The 27,114-nt window shown below is 36.0% G+C and overlaps 1 protein-coding gene across 1 annotated transcript; it reads right to left on the reverse strand.

Moving 5' to 3' along the window:
- Positions 1 to 10,506: 10,506 nt before the first annotated feature.
- Positions 10,507 to 11,788, reverse strand: LOC127132628 (NAD(P)H-quinone oxidoreductase subunit K, chloroplastic-like). Its single transcript, XM_051061591.1, has one exon. It carries the CDS (start codon positions 11,535 to 11,537, stop codon positions 10,920 to 10,922), a length of 618 nt encoding a protein of 205 aa, XP_050917548.1. The 5' UTR covers positions 11,538 to 11,788; the 3' UTR covers positions 10,507 to 10,919.
- Between the last annotated feature and the right edge of the window lie 15,326 nt (positions 11,789 to 27,114).

The following is a 27,114-nucleotide window of genomic DNA, read 5'->3' on the forward strand; positions in this document are numbered from 1 at the left end:
TTTAAACAATAGTAGTTTTTCGAAGTCACTCTAAACAATATAGTAGGAGGAGTTATTCTAAGTCATTCCTCCTCGTGCATGTAATCATTATAGTACTTGTTTGTTTACAATTTTTTATTTGAAAAATACTTTTACATCTAGGTGAGTCTATTTGTTTTAGTTTTAAAAAAATGATTTTTTAAAATGATTTTTAAATGGATTTAATAAAATTGTTTTTTTAAATATTATAAATTTTTATATATTTGATTTTTTTTTGAATTGAAAGATTTATTTGACATTTTATAAGATAAATACATATTATGTTGGACGATTAGAATAAGTCAAATGCAGTGTAATTGACTTTTGAAGTGTTTTTGGAGAATAACTTATTTGAGAAGCTATTTTGGAAGGCTTCTTATTTGCTGCAGAAATAGCAATTTCCTAAAGCCAAAACAGAAAAACAGTTTTGTTTTATTAGGCAGTTTTGGATGCTTTGTTTAGTGGTTTGTACACTATAAATAGACATCAATTGTAATATTTGTGGTTAATGTCGTCAGATAATGTCATTCAATATTCTCATCTCAATTTTTCTTATTTCTCTATTTTCATCATCTTCCTCAATTAACCTTTCTATCACCAAAATAACAACTTCCACCATTGATTCACCTTGAACAAGTTTGATCTTGTTCCAACATTTGGCATCAGGAGCTTTGGTTCTGATCCTATTCCGCTGCAATCATGTCCATTTCAAACGATAAAATACCCACCAACCTTCCAATTCTTGATTCGAAGAACTACGACAAATGGTGCAAGCAAATGAAAGTCTTGTTCGGTTATCAAGATGTGCTTGATGTGATTACCACCGGTGTTACTCCTCTTGTTGAAGAGGCTACTGCAGCCCAGCAAGCTACTCACAAAGAAGAGAAGAAGAAAAACTACAAAGCTCTCTTCTTGATACACTCTTGTGTCGATAGTGACAACTTTGAGAAAGTTGGCGATTGTGACTCGGCAAAGCAAGCTTGGGGGATTCTTGAGAAGGCTTATGCAGGGGCAGACAAAGCGAAGGTTGTGAGGTTACAAACTCACAAACGTCAATTCAAGTTACTTCAAATGGAAGAAAAGGAAACGGTCAACGATTATGTGACGCGTGTTACGCGTTTGGTGAATCAAATGAAGTCTTGCGGTGAAACTGTTTCGGAGCAGAATATTGTATCGAAAGTGTTGCGTTCTTTAACACCTAGATTCGATAATATTGTGGTTGCGATTGAAGAATCGAAGGACCTCAAGACTATGACCAAAGATGAGCTTCAAAGCTCATTGGAAGCTCATGAACAAAGGATGGATGAAAGAGGAAACGATAAGGCGAAAGCGGAAGTGGCTTTGCAAGCTCGTTTAAATGAAAAGAACAAGAGATCGAAAGGGAAATGGTCTTCTAGAAGTAAGAAGAATTTCCAGAATTTTGGTGGAAAAGATTCACAAAATTCAAAGGGGCTAAAGGGTGAAGGAAGCTCCAAAGAGGGTAATCAAAGCGCCTACAAACCACTCGACAAAAGTTCCATGAAGTGTTATAATTGTCAAAGGTTTGGGCATTTTTCGAGAGAATGTCGCTCAAAACGCAAGGAAAATAATGCGAATGAGGCTAAGGTAGCTAGGCAAGAAATAGATGATGAAAATACGCTTCTTGTGGTGATTACGAAGGAGAATAATGGCATGGACAGCAGTAGAAAGTTGTTGGAGAGCAACTACTGCAGTACCGAAAAAGTGCAGAAAATACGTTCGGAGAAAAACGCATTGGTAACGGTTCGAGATGGAGTTCAAGGTAGTGATGAGTGGTACTTGGATTCTGGTTGTTCGACTCATATGACTGGTAGAAAGAATTGGTTCGTGAAGATCAATCAAGCCATACGAAGTAGAGTGAGATTCGCAGATAACACGACTTTAGCGGCCGACGGTGTCAGTGATGTTTTGATCATGAGAAAGGATGGTGGTCATTCCTTGATCAAAGATGTATTGTATATTCCTGGAATCAAATGTAATCTTTTAAGTATTGGCCAATTTCTTGAAAGGAATTACACGATTCGCATGGAAAACAAGGTTTTGCGTGTTTTAGACCAAAACGGTGTTTTGATCCTTAAGGCTCCTATGGCTGCCAATAGAACTTTCAAGATTGAGTTGAAAGTTATGGAGCATAGGTGCTTAGCTACTGCTGCAAGTCGTGAAGAATGGTTATGGCACTACCGTCTCGGTCATCTCAACTTTCGAGACCTCGACACGTTACATAGGCACGGTATGGTGTCCGGGTTGCCACGGATTAATATTCCATCTGAAATATGTGATGAGTGTGTGCAAGGGAAGCAACACAAGAGTAATTTCAGCAAGGATGCGGGTCATAGGGCCAAGCATCACCTTGAGGTGGTGTATTCCGATGTATGCGGACCAATGCAAGTCAATTTGTATGGAGGCAACCGATACTTCGTCACGTTTATTGATGATTTTAGTAGGAAGCTATGGATTTATCTCATTAGGAGGAAGGATGAGGTGTTTGAAGTGTTCAAACGGTTCAAATCCATGGTTGAGCGACAAAGAGGTCACAAACTCAAAATTCTCAAAACCGACGGTGGAGGCGAATTTACTTCGGGTGAATTTAGGAGTTATTGTGATGACGAGGGTATAGTGCGTGAGGTTGTACCACCTTATACGCCTCAGCAAAATGGTGTTGTCAAGAGGAAAAATCGGACGATTATGAACATGGTGCGTAGCATGTTGAAAGCGAAGAATTTACCGAAAGAGCTTTGGGTGAATCCGTTTCTACTGCCACCTATTTACTGAATATGTGTCCTACAAAGAAGCTTGAAAAGGTTACTCCATAAGAGGTATGGTCCGGATTCAAACCGAGTTTGAGTCATTTGCGTGTTTTCGGTTCCGTAGCGTTTCGACATATTCCGGGTCAACTTCGAAAGAAGTTAGATGACAAGGGTGAAAAAATGTTGCTTGTTGGTTATCATCCTACCGGAGGCTACAAGTTATTTGATATGAGTAGCAAGAATATCGTGATTAGTCGAGACGTGATCGTGGATGAAATTCGGACTTTTGACAGCAAAATTTCTGCTATACCAGTCCAGGAAATTGATTCCCAGAAAGGGGAAATTGATTTCCAGTCCGAAATTGCACTTCCTGAAGCTGCTGAGATTCGAAATGCAGGCCCAGAAATCGATTTACCACATGGGGAAATCGATTTCCTGGGAGGAAATTTGAATTTTCAGCCTGTTAATGATGCTGGACAGCAACCATTCGCAACGGAGAATGGTGAATCGAGTAGACGACCAGCAAAGCAGAGAGGTATGTCTCAAAGACTCCGAGATTGTGAGGTATTCCGTGATAGTGATATCAATAACGATGGTGATCTCATTCATTTCGCTTTAATGGCCGAATCCAAATTGGTAGGTACGGAGGAGGCATTAAGCGATCCAAAGTGGATGAATGCAATGAAGGAAGAGCTTGAATCGATTGAGAAAAACAATACTTGGATGTTGGTTGACTTACCGAAAGGTAAAAAGGCAATTGGTGTGAAGTGGGTCTTCAAACTGAAAGCGAATCCGAAAGGCGAGATAATAAAGCATAAGGCTCGATTAGTTGCAAAGGGATTTTTGCAAAAGGAAGGCATAGACTTTGATGAGGTATTTGCTCCGGTTGCTCGACATGAAACCATTCGGTTAGTTGTTGCGATAGCAAATAATAATAGTTGGTCGTTATATCAAATAGACGTCAAATCGGCATTTTTGAATGGTCCATTGTCTATATGTGGACGATTTGTTGATTACTGGAAGTTGTGAAAAATACATTTCAAGCTTCAAAGAAGAGCTTATGAAGGAGTTTGAAATGAGTGACCTTGGGTATGTGAAGCACTTCTTAGGCATAGAGTTCCAAAAGACAAAGTTGGGGCTGCTCATGCATCAAAGTAGGTATGCTTTGGAGATCTTAAAGAGGTGTGATATGGAGCATTGTAATGCTGCCATAACTCCAGCCGAGGCACGGTCATAACTATCCAAAAGCGAGGAAGAGCAAGATGTGGATCCGACTCAATACCGGAGATTGATTGGATCATTGCGTTATTTGTGCAATACGCGGCCAGATTTAACATTTAGTGTCAGTATTGCTAGTAGGTTCATAGAGAGGCCAAATGTATCACACTTGACAGTGTTAAGAGGATCCTTCGTTATGTGAAAGGTACTCTTGGCTGTGGAATTTTGTTTCCGGCAAGTGACACGGGCAGAAGGTGCAATTTACTTGGATACACCGACTCCAATTGGTGCGGAGATAGAGATGATCGAAAGTCTACAACTGATTATATCTTTATGTTCGGCGGAGCACCAATCTCTTGGTGTTCTAAAAAGGAGCTGGTGGTTGCTCTCTCTTCTTGCAAGGCGGAGTACATTGCAACGTCATTGTGTGCATGCCAAGCTGTGTGGCTTGTGAACTTACTGCGTGAGCTAGACAGCAGCACGAGAGAAGCTGTTTTGTTGTTAGTGGACAACGTTTCAGCCATCAATCTTGCTAAGAATCCCATAACATATGGGAGGAGCAAGCACATTGAGATGAGATTCCATTACTTGATAGATTTAGTGAGTTCTGGACAGTTACGTTTGAGCTACTGCAGAAGTGAAGAACAAGTCGCGGACTTGTTGACGAAAACGGTTACGAATGATGTTTTCAAGCGACTCGTGGTGAGGTTGGGCATGAAGAACATTGAGCATTTGACTTAAGGTGGTGCGTTGGATGATTAGAATAAGTCAAATGCAGTGTAATTGGCTTTTGAAGTGTTTTTGGAGAATAGCTTATTTGAGAAGCTATTTTGGAAGGCTTCTTGTTTGCTGCAGAAATAGCAATTTCCTGAAGCCAAAACAGAAAAACAGTTTTGTTTTATTAGGCAATTTTGGATGCTTTGTTTAGTCTATTTGTTTAGTGGTTTGTACACTATAAATAGACCTCAATTGTAATATTTGTGGTTAATGCCTTCAGATAATGCCATTCAATATTCTCATCTCAATTTTTCTTATTTCTCTATTTTCATCATCTTCCTCAATTAACCTTTCTACCACCAAAATAACAACTTCCATCATTGATTCACCTTGAACAAGTTTGATCTTGTTCCAACATATTATTGAATCAAAATATAGTCGAAATTACATTTTATTTAAAAAGTTTTATTTCAAAAATATTTTTTATGAAAAGCTATTTGAAATAGTTTTACTATTAAATGATTTTTTAAAATTTAAAGATTCAAAAAAAAATTAATAATGAAAATCTAAAATAATATTTTAAGAATAACTATTCAAATCAAATTTTTATTTGAAACTTTTATAAATAAAAAATTATAATTTTTTACACAAAATTGTATTATTTAAAAAAAAAAACAAAAAATGAGTCTATAGTAGGTCCAACAAAAAAATGTGTTAGAATAGATACAAAAATATGTGGTGCATGATATATTGATTTACTTTCTCTGTATATATAATAAGTAAATTTTATATTTTTAAATTCATTAAATAATTGATATATCTGATCGGATAAATCAAATATTTAATAAATTTAAAAAGATAAAATTTACTTTAATATAATATGAAATGGAGGAAGTATGATGGATATGGAGTGTATGATAAATGTAGGCTAAGAATGAGAATGAGAAGATTTATGTTATGTCAAACTTAGATTATGTTTCGTGGGTCATTATAATATAAGATTGTTAACACTTTTTTCATAATGAGTCTACTATTGCTTACTCCTTCCTTCTGACAGGTTGTGACTAACTTTTTAATTTGAATATGATGGCCACTTTGTATATTGACTCAAAAGACGTGAAGGTGGGCTACCACATATAGCTCAAATTTTGAAGATGTGAAATACTTAAACATGCAAATACTACGAAAATAAATTCAAGAGTAAGAGAGAAAGGGAGAAGACACCGAGATTTATAGTGCTTCAACGTTTGTCCTCGATTCGTCTACATGCACTCTTAAATGATTTCCTATTGGAATCTACATAGTTTCTTATTATTTGACAAATATTTGTAAGAGTTCGTTCATACATTCATTAATCCACAATACCACTGAGAAAATTAAAATCTATTATCTGGATCTTGACTTGTATTCAACACACTGCGAAAATCAGAAAGTTTTCAAAAACTAATTGCGAAAGGAAGGTTTGATGCGAAAATATGAAAAATATGCTATTCAAATATTGATCACGTTAACACTATATCGTTTCATAAACACCAAAGATGAATATGATGAAACACTAGGTATTAGATTGATTCGAGTGTGTAATTCACAAGAAGTGTTTACACAATGATTTAATGTGAAAAGTTCTAATTTCACCTTGTTTCACCAAATATCAATTACCAATCTAGCTTAACATGATATCAACACTAGTGTAAATACGAGATTTAACACCAATTTTTTAGAGATTTAATATCTGTTTTTTTTCGGTGTTGTTGCTACCGATATTATAAGTATGATTTTGACACCAATTTTAAAAAAAGTATGGTAATTCGATTTAACACCGGTGATAAACTGGTGTTATAAGTGTTACATATTGGTGTTAAAAGTAAAATTTAACACTTTTTTTCTTCTTTAAAGAGGTGTAAACACTTATAAGTCGTATCTATTTTTTAAAAAAAATCGGTGTTAAAGTTAATGGAGAGTAGTTTGATTAGAAACCAACTTATGGCACCTATTTTTACATAAAAGTGACGTATATTAGACACTAGATTTTTTAAAAATAGGGTATTAATGATTAACATTAAAATTAGGATTTTCATTTTAATTACAAAATTACCATTATTTATAAATTTTATATCTTTTTTTAATAAAATAGGTATTGTATCAATAATTTTAATGTTATTTCTGTACTAATGCAAATTCCAAAAAACCTAATGATATCGCTATCAATGAATCAATGATAAACTATGATAGAATTGAAATACTTAAGCGTGCAAATATTACGAAATTAAATGCAAGAGTGAGAGAGGGAGAGAGAGAGAGAGAGAGAGATGACACCAAGATTTTATAGCGCTTCAGCGTTCGTCCCCGCTTTGTGTACATGCACTCTTCAATGGGTTTTCATTAGAACCTGCACAGTTCCTTGTTATTTGACAAATATTTGCAAGAGTTCATACATTCTTCAATTCACAATACAGTTGAGAAAATTAAAATATCCTATATGGATCTTGACTTGTATACAACACACTACCAAAATCAGAGTGTTTTCAAAAATTAATTGCGAACGAAAGGTTTGATGCGAAAATATGAAAATTATACTATTCAAATATTGATCACATTAACACTAGATCTTTTCACAAACACCAAAGATGAATATGATGAAAGATTAAGTATTAGATTGATTCGATTGTGTAATTCACAAGAAGTGTTTACACAATGATTCAATGTGAAAAGTTCTAATTTTAATTTGTTTCACAAAATATAAATCACCAATCTATCTTAACATGGTATCCAATTCCAACAAAATCTAATGTTATTGATATCAATGAATCAATGATAAACTCTGATATAATTGAAATACCTAAGCATGCAAATACTACGAAATAAAATGCAAGAGTAAAAGGGAGTGATGACACTGAGATTTATAGTGCTTTGGCGTTCGTTCTCGCTTTGCCTATGTGCATTCTTCAATGGTTTCCTATTGGAACCTGCATAGTTCCTTGTCATGACAAATATTAGTAAGAGTTCATACAATCACAAATCCACAATACAGTTGAGAAAATTAAAATCTCCTATCTGGATTTTGACTTCTATACAACACACTATCAAACTCTTTTACATAATATTTACTCGAATTACGCTTCTTGAATCTTTCAATATCATCAATTTGCTCCAACCTTTCGTGTGTAGCAATCAACCCCTTGATCTTACCAATTCCTTGAGCGATGAATTGTCTGAAGATTTGAGAAGAACTCCGTTTTATTTGTAGTCTTCCACACAGTCTATACTAAGGTAATTCTGGAGAAAATAACCTATTTCTTTATAATGAAATTTGTCACCACCATTGACAATCACCTCAATATTGCCAAGAACTTGAAAAAAACTCAACAAGATCTCCAAGAACGATTAGTTTCAAGGACGTGCCTCCTTCAATCAATTAAAAATATCTCGTTATCAACTCTGAATCAAATTGAAGTTGAAGATGCAAGAATTTTGTTGCAAGATTTTGAACATTCAAAATAGAGGAAATTGATTTTTCACTTAGTCACAATGAAAATTATGATTAGATGATAAGATGTTGTGTGAAAAATGATGACAAAAAAGTTTTATATGTGCTTGAGATTAAGCACTAAAAATGGTTGATAAAGTCAGTTAGATTTGAATCAAGAGCAATCCATGATTTGAATCAAATGAACAAGTGAAGTGGAATAAAAGAAAAAATAGAATTTTGAACATTTGTTAGTTGATTCGAATCATGAGAAAAATGCAATTCGAATCGAGGATCTCGTGATTCGAATCATCTACAAAAAATGATTCAGATTAAATGCAATAGGCAAAATTGGAAAATGCTAAAAACGTGTGTGATTCGAATCATGTTTAATATTTGATTCGAATAAAAGCAAACATAGACGGAGTCAAAGAAATTGATTTAAATGATGTGCAAAATATGATTCGAATCAAATGGTTTGAAAATTCCAATTTGTCTCTATCCAATTTGATTTGAATCAGAAAGTGTGTGATTTCCATGATTCAAATGAAACACATAAAATCTCAAATTTCATAGTTTTTAAAGCACTTTTAGATTTTACTATGTATCCAACTCAAATAAAAAACATAAAAACTTTCATTCTACTTACTCATGCAATTGATGAAAAACATCATGATCAAGATCAAACTTAAGCAATGGTTTATACATGCCAAAAACAAATATCTACAAACTTAATTTCGAGAAGGACAATCATGAAGGAGACCCAATAATCGAACATTAAATCAAAGATGCAAGTGATAGGGCAAACAAGAAAATAACTTGATTTAGGTGCTCCCCTGAATGAATTAGAAATGTACAACTACTCTTAAATGTCTTGGAAAAAAACCAACGTTTTTAAAGTATTTTAGTAGATAGGAGAAGGAAAACGTTTTTTAAAAAAGTGTTGTTAATTGTTTGAAAAAAGGACAATGCTTTTTAAATAAAGTGTTGTAATTAATTTTTCAAATTTAGCGTTTTATATAAAAAAAATATTATTAAACTTGTAAATATTAAGAGTGTTTTTTTTCTAAAAGTGTTGCCCTTCCTAGATATTTTTAAAATTGTATTAAAAAATAATAACGCTTAAAAAAAACATATTTTATAACATATACAAAATCATCTTATACCAGAAAATAGGACATCCGTAATACACATTCGTAACTTACACCATAAATAATTAAGCTATTAAATTAAATTATATTTGAAAAATTACTTATTGATAAATTATGAGTCTTACTCAATTCGTTGACAAATTATGAGTCTTTAAGTTTTTCAATTAACATTTACTTCTCTATTCCGCATATTTAATTATGCATTTAATTATGCCTTTAGTTATTGAAGCTCAAATTTTATATTATATATATTATATTTAGGGATGTACGCGGGGTGGGTTGGATTGAGTTTGGTCTAATCCGTTACTCAACCCATTCAAATTTTAATGGGTTAGGTCCATTGTACAATCCACAATTTCATTGTCAAAAACAACCTGAACCGACCCGTTTATTAATGGGTTGGGTTGGATTGGATTCGCGAGTTGTGTTTCAAATAAAAAATATATTTTTTATGATTCTTTTTGTCGATTTTGTAAAAATGTAACACAACTCAATACAATCTTACTCATTTATAACACTCAAATTCAATGAAACACATATATCTAATAAAATTCATCAATACGACATAACACTTTATAATAGTATAAAATTCAATAAGACGTGTTATTTATATAAAATACATAAGTTGAAAATGATATAAAAGAAAATAAGAATAAATATTTTATCTTAGAATTACGTAATATCATTGGTCTTGTAGTATTATTAGTGGAGAATAACTTTTTTTGAAAAAGTTATGGCTATTACTTAGATATTAATTTGATAGTGTTATTTAAAATAATAATAAAAATAATAAGAAATTACTAAAGTCACATCAATGGGTTGGGTCAACGGATCCACGAGTTGCAAAACTCAAACCCGATATCCGAGGCAAAACTATACGGATTGTTATGGGTTTGGTTGAATATATCCGTAAATGAACGGGTTTGGATAATTTATGGGTTGAGTTGGTTTGGGTCAACGGTTCGTGGGTCGACCCGCACCCATGAACACCCCTAATTATACTACATACCTAGGTTTTTTTCAACACATTTTCTTCTGGTTAAAGTAATTTTTAGACTCTTCTCTATCGTAAATACCCGAACATAACCAAATAGAAATATCATAATTCTCAATTATCTTTCTTCCTAGAGTAAATTTTATGACTCTTCGGGTTGATCTAGACTATACTCTATTCTCGTAAGATGACAGACACTCGCTAATAGTCCTCCTGGTGCTACATCATAGGCACATTGGGAACGTAGATAATTGTAACCAGATACATATAAAATAACAGCAATCGAATGTCAATCCTCGGGCTTTATTTGTAAAGTCTCTATTCCTTGGTAATCAAAACCCAAAGATCTATGAACTATTCTGTGTTTGACTAGCGAAGCAGACAAATTACCTTGCATTTTTTGACTTCTTCCGAGTTTTTTATCAGATTGGTATAAGTATTTACCATTTATTTACATTACAATGAAATTTTTTAAGATTGACTTGCTTGCTATTTCTTATTGTATTTTGTACAAAAGGATGCTATTTAATTCACTTTTTCGTTCGTCGCAGGATACTGAACTTTTTTATATTTTAAAAATGTGTCAGAGGTCATCTCTGAAATAGATGATGGTTGATAGAATAATCCTTGATTAGATTGCCAGTATGAGTACTGCGTCCAACATAAAATTTGTGGTTGGTAGTAAAAGACCTATTCTCTCGTTGATAACTAATTGGATCTTCATCGATTTCTCGAGATATTTTCTTACGAAGTTTTGTTATAGCATCTATAACAGCTTCCGGTTTAGGTGGACAGCCTGGCAAATAGACATCCACAGGAATTAGCTTATCCACGCCCCGAACAGTACTATAAGAATCGGTACTGAACATACCTCCTGTAATTGTACAGGCTCCCATATCAATAACATATTTTGGTTCGGGCATTTGCTCATATAATCGAACTAAAGAAGGAGCCATTTTCATAGTTATGGTGCCCGCTGTTAAAATGAGGTATGCCTGCCTAGGACTAGAGCGTGGTACCAGTCCATAACGATCGAAGTCAAATCGCGATCCTATTAATGAAGCAAATTCAATGAAGCAACAACTAGTACCATACAGAAGCGGCCATAAACTGGATAGTCTTGACCAATTTGAAAGATCATTTAATGTAGTAGAAATAACTGAATTTTTGGTTTTTTGATCAAGTAAGGGAAACTCAATGGAATTCATAACTGTCTCAATGTTTTGTTTAATTGTCTAAATATTCAAGAATTAAGACCATTATAATGCTCCCTTTCGCCATGCATAAACTAAACCAACAATTAGGATAAGCTCGAAGATGAAAGCTTCTAGAAATACGGATACCCCCAATACATCAAAACTCATTGCCCATGGGTAAAGAAAGACTGTTTCAACATCAAAAACAACAAAAACTAGAGCAAACATATAATAACGGATTTGAAATTGTAACCAAGCATCGCCCATCGGTTCTATTCCAGATTTATAACTACAAAGTTTTTCTGGCCCTTTCCTAATTGGAGCTAAAATTCCAGAAATGAGAAATGCCAAAATAGGAATTAAGATCGATATTATTAGAAATGTCCAAAAAATATCATATTCATAAAGCAAAAACATAAATGTACTCCTGTTGAAAAGTATATCTTCGGCAAATATTTTTATATCGTATCCACAGAGATTGGTTGTTATTACTGTCGTTCTATAATCCAAATTGTTATAAGTTTAGAAAGTAACAAAGTTGTTTTGTTTGGAAAGTTATCTTTTGAGTAAATGTCACTAAAAAACAGTAAAATGGTTTTAATCAAATGTAAAAGCTTGGCAAGATTGAAGTTCACTATTCCAAGTGCTTATGATTCCTTATGATAACTATATAGATTTAAGATTATTGATGATGTTCAAGTATCCTCTCAATGTCATTTATGTCTAAATGATATTATGATAATCACTATATTGATCCTTAGACGATCTCTCCACCTAACTACCAATATAGCAATCTTTAATGGTTAATACTAAAGAAGAGTAATGAATAAATCTATCTCTACAACTTATTCACTACTTGAAAATCTATTTTATGTCAAGACTCAAATAATCTCTTTCAACAACTACTCAAATCTGATTTTCAACTTAGGGCAAAAATAGCATTCAATACATCAACAATCTTTTATGATATATATGAATCAAATGGAATACATAAACAAATGAGAATAGCTACTACCTCCAATCTTGACAAAATGGGGTTTAGCTCCTCATCATCATTTTCAAAAGCAAAATGCAATGGAAGAAAACTCTGTTTTTCTCTCTTACAAAAATATCAAAGTATCAATGTGTGAATGTGTTAGAATAATGAAAATATCACTTTCCATTCTGATTTTCTAAAAGGGTTGACATTTCCTAAAATGATCATTTCTCATCTAAGGCAGAAAAGCTCCCCCAAGGCAGACACCAAAATGGCAAAACCAGCTGGTCATAAAAAACAACACCCTTGGCCCAAAAATAGCTTGCTGGATTCGCAGGCTTCGCGGCGCGAAGGTGGTTCGCGGCGCGAACTGAAGCTATCTCAGCTTCCTTGCTTTGCAAGCTTCATCCAAAGTCTTCCAAGTGGTATTCTTCCAAAATTAGGCCTCCAAATTGCATTCAACACCTCTTCCATATTATGATGTTGCATTCCAAAAGCTCTCTTATCCAAAATTTCTACAAAACTAACAACTATGTGAAATAACTATTCAAAACAAAATAAATTAAACCTAATTGCATTTATACAAAATAGTGAGAATAAAAGTGTGTAATTACATCAAAACTTGGTAAAAGGGACCAATAAAATGATATAAAAAGTAGTACTAATTGGTCCCTAACAACTCTCCCCAACTTAGCATTTTGTTTGTCCATAAACAAAAGTTTCCACTATCACAACCAAAGCAATGACACAAAAGATTGCAACAAGGATTTACCAAGGACATTCAAATGGTTCAAAAGTGTTTGTCAATTTCTCAATCCACCTATCTCAATTCTAGACAAAACATGAATAAGAGAAATGGTTGAGTGCAAAAATCATTCCAAGGAATTCAAAGCCATATATGTCAAAATTGAATCAAACTTACACACACATCATAATAATGATGAATAACATGAAGGGTTACTTTCACTCATCCAAGCAATTAAATCAACAACAACTCAAATCATGCGGTTATCACAACAAATACCAAATCATGTGAAAAATGAGAATCAAGAGGTCTTTTAAAGGTTGTAATGTGGCTTAGGTTACAAGAAAGGATATGGTTAAGAGAATTCAACAAAGTTTCCTATCCTAAGGGAGAATTCCCAAACATTCAACTCTACACAATTTCCATTTTTTTGATCCCTATCTTTTTCTTTTCACATCCACACAACCATGAGCATTTTCTTTGCTTTTTTTTTCTTTCTTTTCTTTTTCTTTGCTCTATGGTTTCAAGGGTGCTTTCTTTTTCTTGTTTCTTTTTATATTTTTACCCTTTCATAAAAACTCACTTTTCCAAGTTTCTAATCAACTATTTTTTCTTTACTCTCCCCAACTTTAGATTCCAAAACCAAATTTATTCACTAATGCTCCCTACTTAGACATAAGCAAAAGGCAAAATTTGCAAACAACTCGGTTTAAGGGTTCAATTAATACGAAAGAAATTAGGATTCATTTATTCCAAAAAAATTCAGTTGATTTACAATTATCAATCAAATGAATCCTAAAATAAGCTCAAAGGGGTTTAACTAAGGATTACTCCTCACAAGGTTAGTTGATTCAAACTTTTTGGTCAAGTGGTTTTTCTCAACAAACAATGCCTCTATCATTTTCAAAATTTTCACACAAAAATAGATTGATACATGATTTAGCATGATAAGAATGAGTTGAAATAATGCTTTGTTTCCCGCATTTTAGTGTACAATGGAAAGCTTCCTCACAATTGGTTAAGTCCTATTTTGATTCAAAAATGACATATATTTCAATGAGTTTATGATATGGAATTTGCACACACCATCAAACTACTCATGTTAAGTCTAGAAAGCGATAAAGTGTACCTTGAAACGCCGACACTAATTCTTATCATCACCACTCGAAGTGTCATATGCTTTTTTCTTTGCGATCATTTCTCGGTTGCTTTAAGCTTGACTTAAGAGTAAGAACAATTAAACAAAAAATGTTGATAAAGCAATTTGATTGTAACACACTTAAATCTCAAAGAGTATTCATGCAATTATCAAAACAACTAAAAAATCAAAGTTTTGGTGAACTAGAGCCACCCAAAAGTACATCAAAATTTTACAAAATCAAAATAATACAAAGAAAACTCAAAATAAAACAAATTCCTCAAATTCACCAACTCCTCAATCTTCCTCCTCTTGGCCACCACCAACAGATCCAAGGACGTCCTCCATCTCATCGCCATGGTTTGCACCACCTCCTGCACCCCCCATAAAAGCTGGCCTGCCCTCAGGCCAATTAGCATAAGCAACATATTCCGCCTGAGAAGGAAATGTGCGGGCTTCGGGTGCAAGGAACGTGGTTCCTAATGCTTACACCTTTCAACAATCCAACCACAATCCCTTACCCAATCCTAGTTTGAATCCACTTTAGACATGCAAGGTTATCTTAAGCATCTAATCCAAATTTTTACACAACCCTACTTCACCTAAATGCGGAACAAAAATGAAGGGAAAGAGAGAGTACACATACCTTGTTGAATTGGACTTGGTTCTTAGCTAACAACTGAGGATTTGGGAAGTGGGGAAGGAAATTCTTGAGTTTTGGGAAGTTTTTGGGAGTGGGAGTGAAAAAGAGGGAAAGTTGCTGTTTTTGAAAATGAAATAGAATGGACAGAAAAACTAACCTAAACAGAACTTAAGTGGTTCTGCCACGCACCGTTCGCGGGGCGAACCTTGTTCGCGGCGCGAACTGAAGCTTTGCATTCAGTTCGCTGGGCGAACGATGGTCGCGGAGCGAACTGCAGTGGACAAACCCCAATTTCACAGAATTTAACACAGCAGAATATCAACACAGCAGAATTGAAAAAATGTAAAATGCAGACTCACAACGTTGGGTTGCCTCCCAACAAGCGCTTTGTTTAACGTCGTTTAGAGCTCGACGGTTCAACGGTCTTCACGATCCGGCTTTGTTGAGCAATTTCCTCAAGGGCTTTGTTGTCTTCAAGAGGTTCTTGATGAACCTTCGATAAAATCTGATACCACCCGTTTTCGGAACTACTTGCACAACACTCACCCATTCACCATCGGAGATAGAACACATCATCCTGGCCTCTACTAGTTTGACAACTTCCTTCTTTTTCAACACTCGTATCAATTGATTCTCCTCTTTTATGGACAAGGTATTGCTAATGATCACCGGTTTAGTTCAGTCATCACCAAGGAACACATACTTCAATTGTGGCTCTAGTTTTGGCTCTTCCACTTTCTTTGTCATATCCAAGCCTTCGTTTGTCTCTTCATGATAAACAAGCTCTCCAACAGACTCTAATTCATGCAACATTGCTTCGATCTCTTTTCCTTCATTTTTGGTCGAAACTTTGTAGACTCCGATAAGAGATCTCTCTGATGGATTAGAAACATGAACCTGGTTTGCGATCTCCACTAGTTCCTCCTTGGTGGCATCGATTCGGAAAGAATCATGCTTATCATTAGGATGCTTTTTTGCTTCAAAAAGACTGAAGGCCACCTCTTCATCTTGCACCCTTACTTTCATTAGTCCATCATCAATATCGATCATCATTCGGGCCGTTTTCATGAATGGTCTTCCAAGAATTAGAGGAACATCACAATCCTCATCCATGTCTACTATCACAAAATCTACCTGTCATACGGTGAACTGGACTTTTTTTGTGGTTTTAATCGCAATGTCGCGGTTAGCAAGAGTCGCCACCGACTTTTCTTTTATCCAATAAGGAAAGGTGGAAAAGAACAGGAAAAACCTTAATTTAGATTTTGGGTTCGGGAGGTACATTATACAAAGGGAAGGTGTTAGCACCCTTTGTATCCATGGTTATCCATGGGCTCTTAATTGCTCGATCACTTATATTATTTTTGTCTAAAAAAAGTGTTTGTGAATTGTTTAGAAAAATTGTTTTGAAAAGAGAATTTAACTTTGTAATGATTCTTGTATGAATGTATACAAAGTGATTATCTCGTTTAGTTTTGAAAATTGTTTAGAAAAATATAACTCGGTAATGATTCTAGTATGAATGTATACCAAGTGGTGATTTTCTGAAGGTATTTTGAAAGGTGTGAGGTGTGAAAAAATGTTTTAGGTTGTGAGCCAGCAATTAAGAGGTATACCGACTCAAGGTCTTTATGAGTATTTCCTATCCTTATGAGGGTAAAACTGTCCTTATTATTGAGAAATAAGTAGTTTTATCCTTTGGATGTAAAAGGGTCATCGTAGGGTCATCGATTGGTCATTGAAGGCAACAGTTACGAGGATACCTTAGCATTCGAAGGGACTATCATCTTTTAACCGTAGGCAACATCGGAGGGTCATCGAGGGACAAAGTTGTATATTCGAAGGCAACATCCGAGGGACTATAATTTATTTTATGATGATTTAACCGAAGGGTCTTTGCTAAGGGTATCCCCACGTTCGCGGGACATGACCGTAATATCGTAATCGTAAGGCAACAAAGAGAGGTCCAAGATCACTTATTCAAAGGCAAAGTTTTACAATTAATTATATAATTAGGATGAAACTCCACATTAAAATTATTAAAAATAATATATATAAAAAAAAAATTAATACATTAGAAATTAATACGTTAAAAATTAATTTAGGGTGAAACTCCACAAGGGTATCCCACAAATAAAGTGGAATACCTAGCTGTCGCACCTCGAAAAAATGGGGATACGACTTCAAAGCGAAGCGCGATCGCACGCTCGCAATGATGGACTGAACAGAGTCGCCACCGAACTTTATTTATTCCTAAAAAGGAAAGGGGAAATATCGATAAAACCCAAGACAAAAGAAAGGATAAGATATGGTCATCGCAACCAATATCAGGGTTCGGGAGTCGATTACGCAAGGGGAAGGTATTAGCACCCCTCACGTCCGTTGTACTCAACGGGAACCATTAGGTCAGTTGTGTGCGTTAATGTTAGTTTGAAATATTAGGCTTTTCAAATTATTAGGTGGGAAAGAAAGAATAGATAAAGAAGAAATGTTTTTGGAGTTTTTTACGAAGGACTAAACCTAAGTTTTTTTATTAGTGGGCCTGACAAGATTTACAAATCCTGCTCCTACGTATCTCAAAAGAGAAATCAAGGCTTACGTAGTTCTGGGTAGAAAAATGTTTGTTTGTTGGTCGATTTTAGCGAAAGCTATACTGTATTAATCGACGAAAACATTGTTTTACCCAAAACAGATGAGGAGTGGACGCATACCACACATCGAACGGATTTATAGATCTACATTCGGAAAAGCGTCGCTTATCTCTACTCAACAATCGCGGCCGAAACATTGTTTTGTATCACTTAAGACAATATATCTTTCATTTATGAAAAAGGTTTTTGATTAATCGCACGGCGGCGAGAAAAGAGTTTGATCGGTTGGATGTATTTTGAGTGATGGCGAGAACTTGGATGAGCGAGATATACATCTCGAATCCTAGTCTCAGGAGTGCATGGTATACACCATGTTCCATTTCCATCTTTATTGAAAGAGTTTAAGATAGGAATTAAGTATTTTGGAATTTGATTGAGAAAGGGTTTGACGAAACCACATTAACAATTTTTAGACGATGGCGAGAGTTGAGATTGGCGAGGCATACGTCTCGAATCTTAACCTCAGGAGTGCATGGTATACACCATGTTCCATTTCCACCTTTATTGAAAGAGTCTTAAATAAGATTTAAGTATCTTAGATTTGATTGAGAAAAAGGTTTGACGAAACCACATTGACGATTTTTAGATGATGGCGAGAGTTAAGATTGGCGAGGCATACGTCTCGAATCTTAACCTCAGGAGTGCATGGTATACACCATGTTCCATTTCCACCTTTTGAAAAAGTGTTTAAGTAAGAATTAGTTATTTTGGTTTTTATTGTGAAAATGACTTGACCTAGATCAAGTATTGATGGACGTTTGAGAAATTTGAATGAGTGTTCGAGAGAACAAAGTGGATGAACTCGGATGATGGCGAAAGCGAGGATTGGCGAGATATACATCTCGAATCCTAGTCTCAGGAGTGCACGGCATACGCCACGTTCCATTTCCATCTTTATTGAAAAAGTCTAGATAGGGATTAATATTTTTTGAGTTTTTATTATGAAAAATGACTTGACGTTGGATCAAGCATTTGATGAAGTTTTGAGATGGGATGGAATAGGAGGGAGAAATGAGTTGCTTTGTTTATTGAGAAAATGCTCGACGTTGGATCGAGTCTTTATTTTTGTATTTTTTGAAATTGTTGATTTTATTCTTATATTAGTATCTAACTAAACAACCAAGCAATAGAGAAATAAAATAGTACAAGATTATTACACATTGGGGGAATGGGGTACATTTTGTCAAATGGGGATTAAAAAATCATGAAATAAATAAAATCGGGCACAAACAAATAATGCATGAGTGTAAGTGCAAGAGAACCGGCTCATTGTAAGAAAGCCCAAGAGTAAGCTATGTGAGGTTGACGGCGATGCTTAAAAAGCAATCGACTTACAAGGGTGTGAAAAAGGGGCTCGATATTAAATCGAGAAAAGTATGATTTTTATAGTTTTAAAAATGGTTTTGAATGCATGATGAAATTAATAAAGAAGCATGGACATAAAAAAAAGTATTAAAAGAAACAAAGTGCTAAAAGATAGAATACTAAAAAATGAAATGCTAAAAAAGAAATGAAACACTAAAAAAGAAATACTAAAAAAAGAAAAAAAAACTAAAAATGCTATCTACGAGTATCGAACTCACTCCACCTAAGACTATGGAACTAACCCCTCTCCACTAGACTACTTATCATTAGTTGTTATTTTAATGCTAACTTAACTACAAAACTAAGACAAAACTAAAAAGAATTAAAATGAAAAAAAAAACTAAATAAAAACAGTTAGTCTCTCTTAATTAAGAACCAGCCGCTCGGCTGTTGGTTTCTTCTAAAAGGAAAAGAATAAAAAAAAAAATGGGGAATGTAAAACATTTATTGATTGATCCTAGGAAATCTAAGCATAAACTTAATAATTTGTTAAAAAAAAACTTATTATGGAAATCATTAAAAAGAAAATGCACAGACTCATCGTTCCCACTTTTTCTCAACCCAACTCACAAAAAAAACTCTCAAATGCTCTTTCTATCTTCTTGGTCCGCCGCTCTCTCTCTCATTCACACTAAATCCCCTCTCTCGCTCACCTGCGTCTCGTTCTCCGTCTCACTCTCTCACAACGCCTTTCCCTCACTCACATCGCTCACCATCGAACGGATTCAAACTCAATCAGTCATACATGAAAATAAAAGAGGGAGCTCACCTTGTTCAGGTAACAATCGGAGCTTTCTTCCTCCTCTGATTTTCGTCCCTTCTAAATAGGTTTGTTTTGAGTGATTTTTGATTTTAGGGTTTTTTCGATTGGCCGCCTCCTTCTCAATTTTTTCTGCTTTTTGAATCAGGTCCTCCTTCGTTGCTAACCTCCTTTCTTTTTATATTTCAATTTAGGGTTTCGGTTGGTGTTTAAAAGTCCAATGGAGAATGGTTTCAGAAGTGCTTTGGATGCTAAGAAGTGCTTTTAGCCCGTTTGATGATACAAATTGGGAAAGGTAATCTGAGCTCTTGCTTTTCCTTCGTCTGTTTGTCCCAACTCCAAATTTGGAAATTTTCGGAATTTACTGCTTGGTAATTATTGTGTTTGTGTTGTTTTTAACCGCAGTGAATTTCTTGGCCCTTTGATGGAGACTTAGGAGTACTGGCAGCAGCCTTCAGTCTTCTTTGGCAAAAGCATTGGGTTGATGCTTCTTCCGCCATGGCCAAACTTGAGATGAATACACGCTTAGAAGCGTGAACGTGAAGATTATTGAGTTTGCCCACCAACCTCCTAAAATCGTTATGAGGAGATGAAGATCTGAGGACGTAGTTGAAGCGTTTCTGTCACGTGTTGAAGTTCTTCGTGGAGCGACGTGTTTAAGAATCAGTAATACCAGCGAATTTGGTAAGGTGTTTTACAATTTGGTTATGGTTTTGTCTAATGCTGTTCCAAAAAGGATTGTTTGTGTGATAGAATAGGATTACTTACATCTTGAGAGGTAACCTTTTGCATCTGTTCCATGACAGGCCCTTCTTGCTTCAGCTATGTTTCAGGAGAAAAACGGAAGAAGTCCTATATGTCTCGGCAACGGTAGCAGCAGTCTAACTAAGACTGAGTAGCAACCCATATTCTGTTTAAGTTGTGGTAAAAAGAATCTAACAGGCATGAGGACAAAATTTCATAGACTATGGGTTATGAATGGTAATATTCAAACTGCAGTTTTCTTGTTTCTGAAATTTTCCTTCATCATGGCAAATTTTCTTGCACTGATTCACAGTTTTCCTTGGTACAGCAGCAGCTACTCGCTCCCATCTCTGACTAGCTTCCTTTGGAAAGGTTTTTAAAGCTTGAACTAGTGCTCTTTCCTGCACTGCAGACCACACCTCTGATTCAGAAACTTCTTGAGACTCTTCCGAATTAATGTTACTTGTTGCTGTCGTCGGTGTAGCTGTTGGGATCGATGTTGCTGTTGGGATCTGTGTTTCGTTGCGGTTGTGGTTGCTTAGCAAAAGCTTTGATGATGGTGTCAGCAAACCTGTTGAGGATATTGACTGGGATGCTCTTACCGTAAAGGGTACCTGCCAGGAAATTGAGAAACGATACCTGCGCCTAACACCGGCACCAGATCCCGCCACCGTAAGACCTGCTATTGGTGTGTTTTTTTTGTATAGATCAGTAGTAACCTGTGAAATGCATAGCAATATGATTCTTTGTTCTTGAGATAACATATGTGTCCTGTTTGCAGATTGTCATCATCATAATCATCGTTTGTCAAATTATGGTGACGAGCCAAAACGTTGAGAGTTAGGTGGTGTTAAGTACAAATTGGCATCTATTGAAGGTTGGTCAAACATAAGTGCTAACGTATCAGCAATAGTGGCAATACCCGGATACCGAAATTTCAAACCACGCCGAGCAACTGTATAACCATCTTTATAATCTTGCTCATACTTTAAGATATCTTCAGCAATTAAATACAGAGGTTCCTTAAGGCTGTCCGGATGAAAGTCCTGAAGGTAAGGTGTCTCTTTTCTCAATTGGCTCTCGGTTCTTTTTGCAACTCGGATATCCTGCTGATTTGTTATAACTCTACGCATTAATTCCTTTATATCATGACCATGGTTCTGTTATGATTCCTCTTGTTTTTTTTTTATGATAACAGGCCTTCTAAAACCATTTTGCTTCTTCTTCATGGTGTGAGGCGGATTGTATCGGAGATTAATACCGACGCCGGCTAACGAACAGCACAAGGTTAGTATCAAAACATTTTGGAACTGAATTTGAAACTTTTGGATTAAACATTGAGTCTTTTGATGATCCTTTGAGTTTTCTCTTTCGTGCAGGCTCGGCTGGTTATTCGGCATTAAAAATGCTTCGCTTTTCACACATGCCAAAAACTTGTAATATCTTCATTAATACCACTTCTTCTGATCCTGGATCAGTCACCTCAAATCTACAACTTGTGACGGCATCAAATACCAAGTGCATTCGTAACGACGTAGGACCCTTAGCCATCTTCATTCCTAACTCGTCGGCAACACGAAATGCAACTAGTGTCGGTACTGCTGCATCGAGAGCATGGGCTTTTGTCAACTGCAGCAAAGGCAGCAATGAGTGCGGTGACGGAAACCCGGTTGTTGTAATTTTGTTGTGGGTTCTTCAACATGGTTTAGATTTTTGTCTTTGCTTTGCACCAGCAGATTTCAGTGCAGTCCATGTAAGATGCTTTTCGTTGCTTTGGCTAACTAAGTAATATACAGTTGTAATTCTCAATATTTGGAAAACTTCAGTTGTAATTGTTGGTTGTTGCTGCTGCAGTTGGTTTATATTGTGATTGCCGTGACATTTGCTTGGTAGCAGCTTTTGGTTAGAAAATGCATGGCAAGTGGAAGCGTGGAGTACAGAATCATGAGGCACACCAGGACTCTCCCTCTTTTTCATTCTGATTGTAATTGGCCCTCTTTGTGATAAATGTATACAATGGTGAAATGCTTGTAATAAAAAGTTAGTATATAAGCTATGTAACACCTATGTCGTCACTATGCTCATGGAAACATGCTTGGCTTTAAAATGTGCTCATGATATATTAATGGAATGAAGTGTATGAGAATGTAGCATTACGTACCATGCTTTTTTTTATATTGCCCTTTTTTATGGATATGCAAATGAACACAAAATGTGGGTAATTGCGAAGTTGGTTTATAAAATGGAAAGGATTTTTAGGCATAATCCCAAAACTAACTTAAATATCAATTTAAATAATAATAACAAATCAGTTAAAAACCAAATTAAAATCAAATTAATTTATAATTCATTTAAAATTACTTGGATATCAACTCTAACATTCATTTGGAAATAAAATCGATTAGAGTTTTAATCATTAGTAAAAATAAACAATTAAGATTAAGTTGACAATTGGAATTAAACTTAATTTGAAATTAAAATCAAATTAAAAATAAAAAAGAGTCAAGATATTAAAATCCATTTTATACTGATGAATGTATGCAAATGCAAAAAAAAAGAAAAAATGGAAAAATTTCAGGATCAAAATCGGGGTATGACAGTTGCCCCTATTTAAGCGTCTTCAACTAGAGAATATGAAGCAGGACACTCTTCATATGATCATAGTGGGAGATGATTAAATACTAAGAAGACCCGGATTTTGATCCTGAATCCCCATGACATGATGTGATATGATATGATATGCCATGATATGCATGGATATGCATAGACGCATGATTCTTTTTTTGTAATTTTATCTGCTAGGGATATGATGGACCCTTGACAGGAGATGCTATTAGATAGACCAAACTGTGGGGAATGCTGATGGTCTACCGGAAGACAGACAACTGGTGAGAAACAACTTGCTGGGGAAACAGTCCTGCTGGGGAATCAGACACACACTGGGGAGTCAGACACACACTGGGGAGTATTCAAAGTGAGATTTGATAAACGGCACTTAGAATACAACCGAATAAAGAAAAAGATGCTATGACAAGTTCATAAACGACCTGACAACGCTGGGGAATAATCAAGGAGAAAACTCTTCAGAACAGGTTCATGTATGACCTGACACCGGAATAAGGAGGTTCAATGACAGGTTCATACATGACCTGAATAGGATTGAACAAAGAATCTTCAGAGTAGGTTCAAGCATGACCGGACCCCGGAATAAAAAGGTTCAATGACAGGTTCATATAAGACCTGAATAGGATTGAACAAAGAATCTTCAGAGTAGGTTCAAGCATAACCGGACCCCGGAATAAAAAGGTTCAATGACAGGTTCGTATAAGACCTGAATAGGATTGAACAAAGAATCTTCAGAGTAGGTTCAAGCATGACCGGACCCCGGAATAAAAAGGTTCAATGACAGGTTCGTATAAGACCTGAATAGGATTGAACAAAGAATCTTCAGAGTAGGTTCAAGCATGACCGGACCCCGGAATAAAAAGGTTCAATGACAGGTTCGTATAAGACCTGAATAGGATTGAACAAAGAATCTTCAGAGCAGGTTCAAGGATGACCTGACCCCGGAATAAAAAGGTTCAATGACAGGTTCGTACATGACCTGAATAGGATTGAACAAAGAATCTTCAGAGCAGGTTCAAGGATGACCTGACCCCGGAATAAAAAGGTTCAATGACAGGTTCGTATAAGACCTGAATAGGATTGAACAAGGAATCTTCAGAGCAGGTTCAAGCATGACCGGACCCCGGAATAAAAACAATTGGACTTCGACCGTAAGCAATGGACTATAACCAGCTTTTAACGGATTTTGCCAACAACAATTGGATTTGAAAATGACCACGAAAACCGGATGTTGGTTTAAGGATACCAACGACAAACTGGAATTAGAGGTTCAAGGACATACGATTGATGCCAAGACCTAGGTCAATGCACAATGAGCACGAAATGCCTTTCGGCTATGCATGATTTGAAATTTTTTTGATGTATGAATGATCATGATTATGCTGACACTTGGCAGACTGGGTGTTTGCAGGGACAGAGATTCTGATTCCTCAACACCAATAACTCATACTCGTACAATCAACAGGCGCATCCATAGGAGCAACTATCATGATTGACAGTTATAAATAACCAAAGATCTATCCTTCTAGAGGATTAATGAGTTATATTCCATGGGGACTTTTGTTGGTGCTCCAGGGATATTTATGCAACCTTGAGGCTTTTGGGGGAACAAATGATTTTCCTCCAATTTTCACATGTATCAAAGTAAATTTGTTCTAAGTTTCAAAATTCTTTTTCCAAGTTTCAAAATTTCATTATTAACAAATAAATGACATTTTGCATAACAAAGAAAGCATAGATGAACACAAATTAACAATGATTGGGAAAACTTGTATTTTATTCAAGAATGGTAGCACACAAATGGCGTAGCTCCATAGAGTGTTACAAAATTTTAAAAATGGCAATAGGGAAAGGTTTACATTAAATTCAATGACCACTAACATCCTTAATAGATACGATTCCCCCAAAACCTTGCTTCTAAGGGGAGTGGCTGGATTAATCTTCCACCTCCAATTCTTCGGTGTTAATCAGTAACAACTGATGCAGTTTATGCCTTTATGCCCCTAACTTTTGCCTGGATCGCCCTTTCGGGTTTTCAATCCACCGGGACGCTCTTTTTTGCCTAAGTCGCCTTTTCAGGTTTTCAACTTAGCGAGCTACCAATTTTTATTCATCCCTAACTTTTGCCTGGACCGCCCTTTCGGGTTTTCAGTCCACCGGGATACCCTTTTTTTGCCTAAATCGCCCTTTCAGGTTTTCGATTTAGCGGGTTTTTATTAGGCATAGTATTTTTTAACTGCATCAGAGTTCACGGGATGTGAGAGTTCTTCATCATCCATAGTTGTGAGAATCAAGGCTCCTCCGGAGAAAGCTTTCTTCACAACATATGGGCCTTCATAATTGGGAGTCCACTTCCCACGTGAATCCTTGTGTATTGGCAAGATCTTCTTAAGCACGAGGTCTCCTTCTCTGAATTCCCGAACACATACTTTCTTGTCAAAAGCCCTTTTAAGTCGTTTCTGGTATAATTGTCCATGGCACAAAGAAGTCAATCGCTTTTCATCTACGAGGTTCAACTGATCAAATCTGTTTTGAATCCACTCAGCCTCTTCTAGCTTGGTCTCCATCAAGATTCTCATTGAAGGTATCTCTACTTCAATTGGGAGAACTGCTTCCATCCCATATACTAAAGAGAACGGGGTTGCCCCTGTTGAAGTGCGGACGGAAGTCCGATATCCATGCAATGCGAAGGGTAGCATTTCGTGCCAATCCTTATAGGTTTTTACCATTTTCTGCAGGATCTTCTTGATGTTTTTATTAGCGGCTTCAACAGCGCCATTCATCTTTGGACGATATGGTGAAGAGTTATGGTGCTCAATCTTGAAGCTCTCGCATAATTCCTTCATGGTCTTATTGTTCAGATTCGTCCCATTATCTGTGATGATCCGGCTTGGAATTCCATAACGGCAAATGATCTCTTTCTTGAGAAACCGTGCAACCACTTGTTTTGTCACATTAGCATAAGAGGCGGCTTCTACCCATTTGGTAAAGTAATCAATGGCAACCAGGATGAAGCGGTGACCATTGGAAGCTTTAGGCTCGATGGCGCCAATCATGTCGATGCCCCACATTGAGAAAGGCCAAGGTGACGTCAAAACATTTAGTAAGGTCGGAGGCACGTGTACCTTGTCGGCATAGATTTGGCATTTATGACATTTTCTAGCATAATTGAAACAGTCAGATTCCATGGTCAACCAGTAATAACCAGCTCTCAAAATCTTCTTGGCCATGGCATGTCCATTGGCGTGAGTCCCAAAGGATCCTTCATGAATCTCCTTGATCAACATGTCCGCTTCACGTCCATCCACGCATCTGAGCAGAATCATGTCGTGATTTCTCTTGTACAACACACCATTGCTCAAGAAGAATTTGGATGCTAACTTCCTCAATGTTTTCTTGTCAAGGGTTGTGGCATCTGTTGGATATTCTTGATTTTGCAAAAAGCATTTGATGTCGTGAAACCAGGGTTTACCATCGGCTTCCTCTTCAACTGACTGGCAGTAGGCAGGCTCAACTTTCCGCTCGATTTGAATGAGGGGTGCTTCATTATGGAATCTGACTTGATACATTGAAGCCAACATAGCCAAAGCATCGGCAATTTGATTCTCAGTTCTCGGGATATGACGGAAAGTGATCTCGTCAAAGTATTTTATCAATTCCATGACATGGGCACGATATGGGATCAACTTGGTATCCCGGGTTTCCCATTCGCCCTTGACTTGGTATATCACCAAGGCTGAGTCTCCACATACTTCAAGGATTTTGATTCGGAGATCAATGGCTGCTTCAATGCCTAGGATGCACGCCTCATATTCTGCTATATTGTTCGTGCAATCAAAACACAACCTTGCTGTGAAGGGAGTGTATCCACCATTCGGATTCAACAGGACAGCTCCTACGCCATGCCCCATGTAGTTGGAGGAACCATCAAACATGAGCTTC

This window comes from Lathyrus oleraceus, chromosome 3 (assembly GCF_024323335.1).
Source record: "Lathyrus oleraceus cultivar Zhongwan6 chromosome 3, CAAS_Psat_ZW6_1.0, whole genome shotgun sequence".
NCBI lineage: Eukaryota > Viridiplantae > Streptophyta > Magnoliopsida > Fabales > Fabaceae > Lathyrus > Lathyrus oleraceus.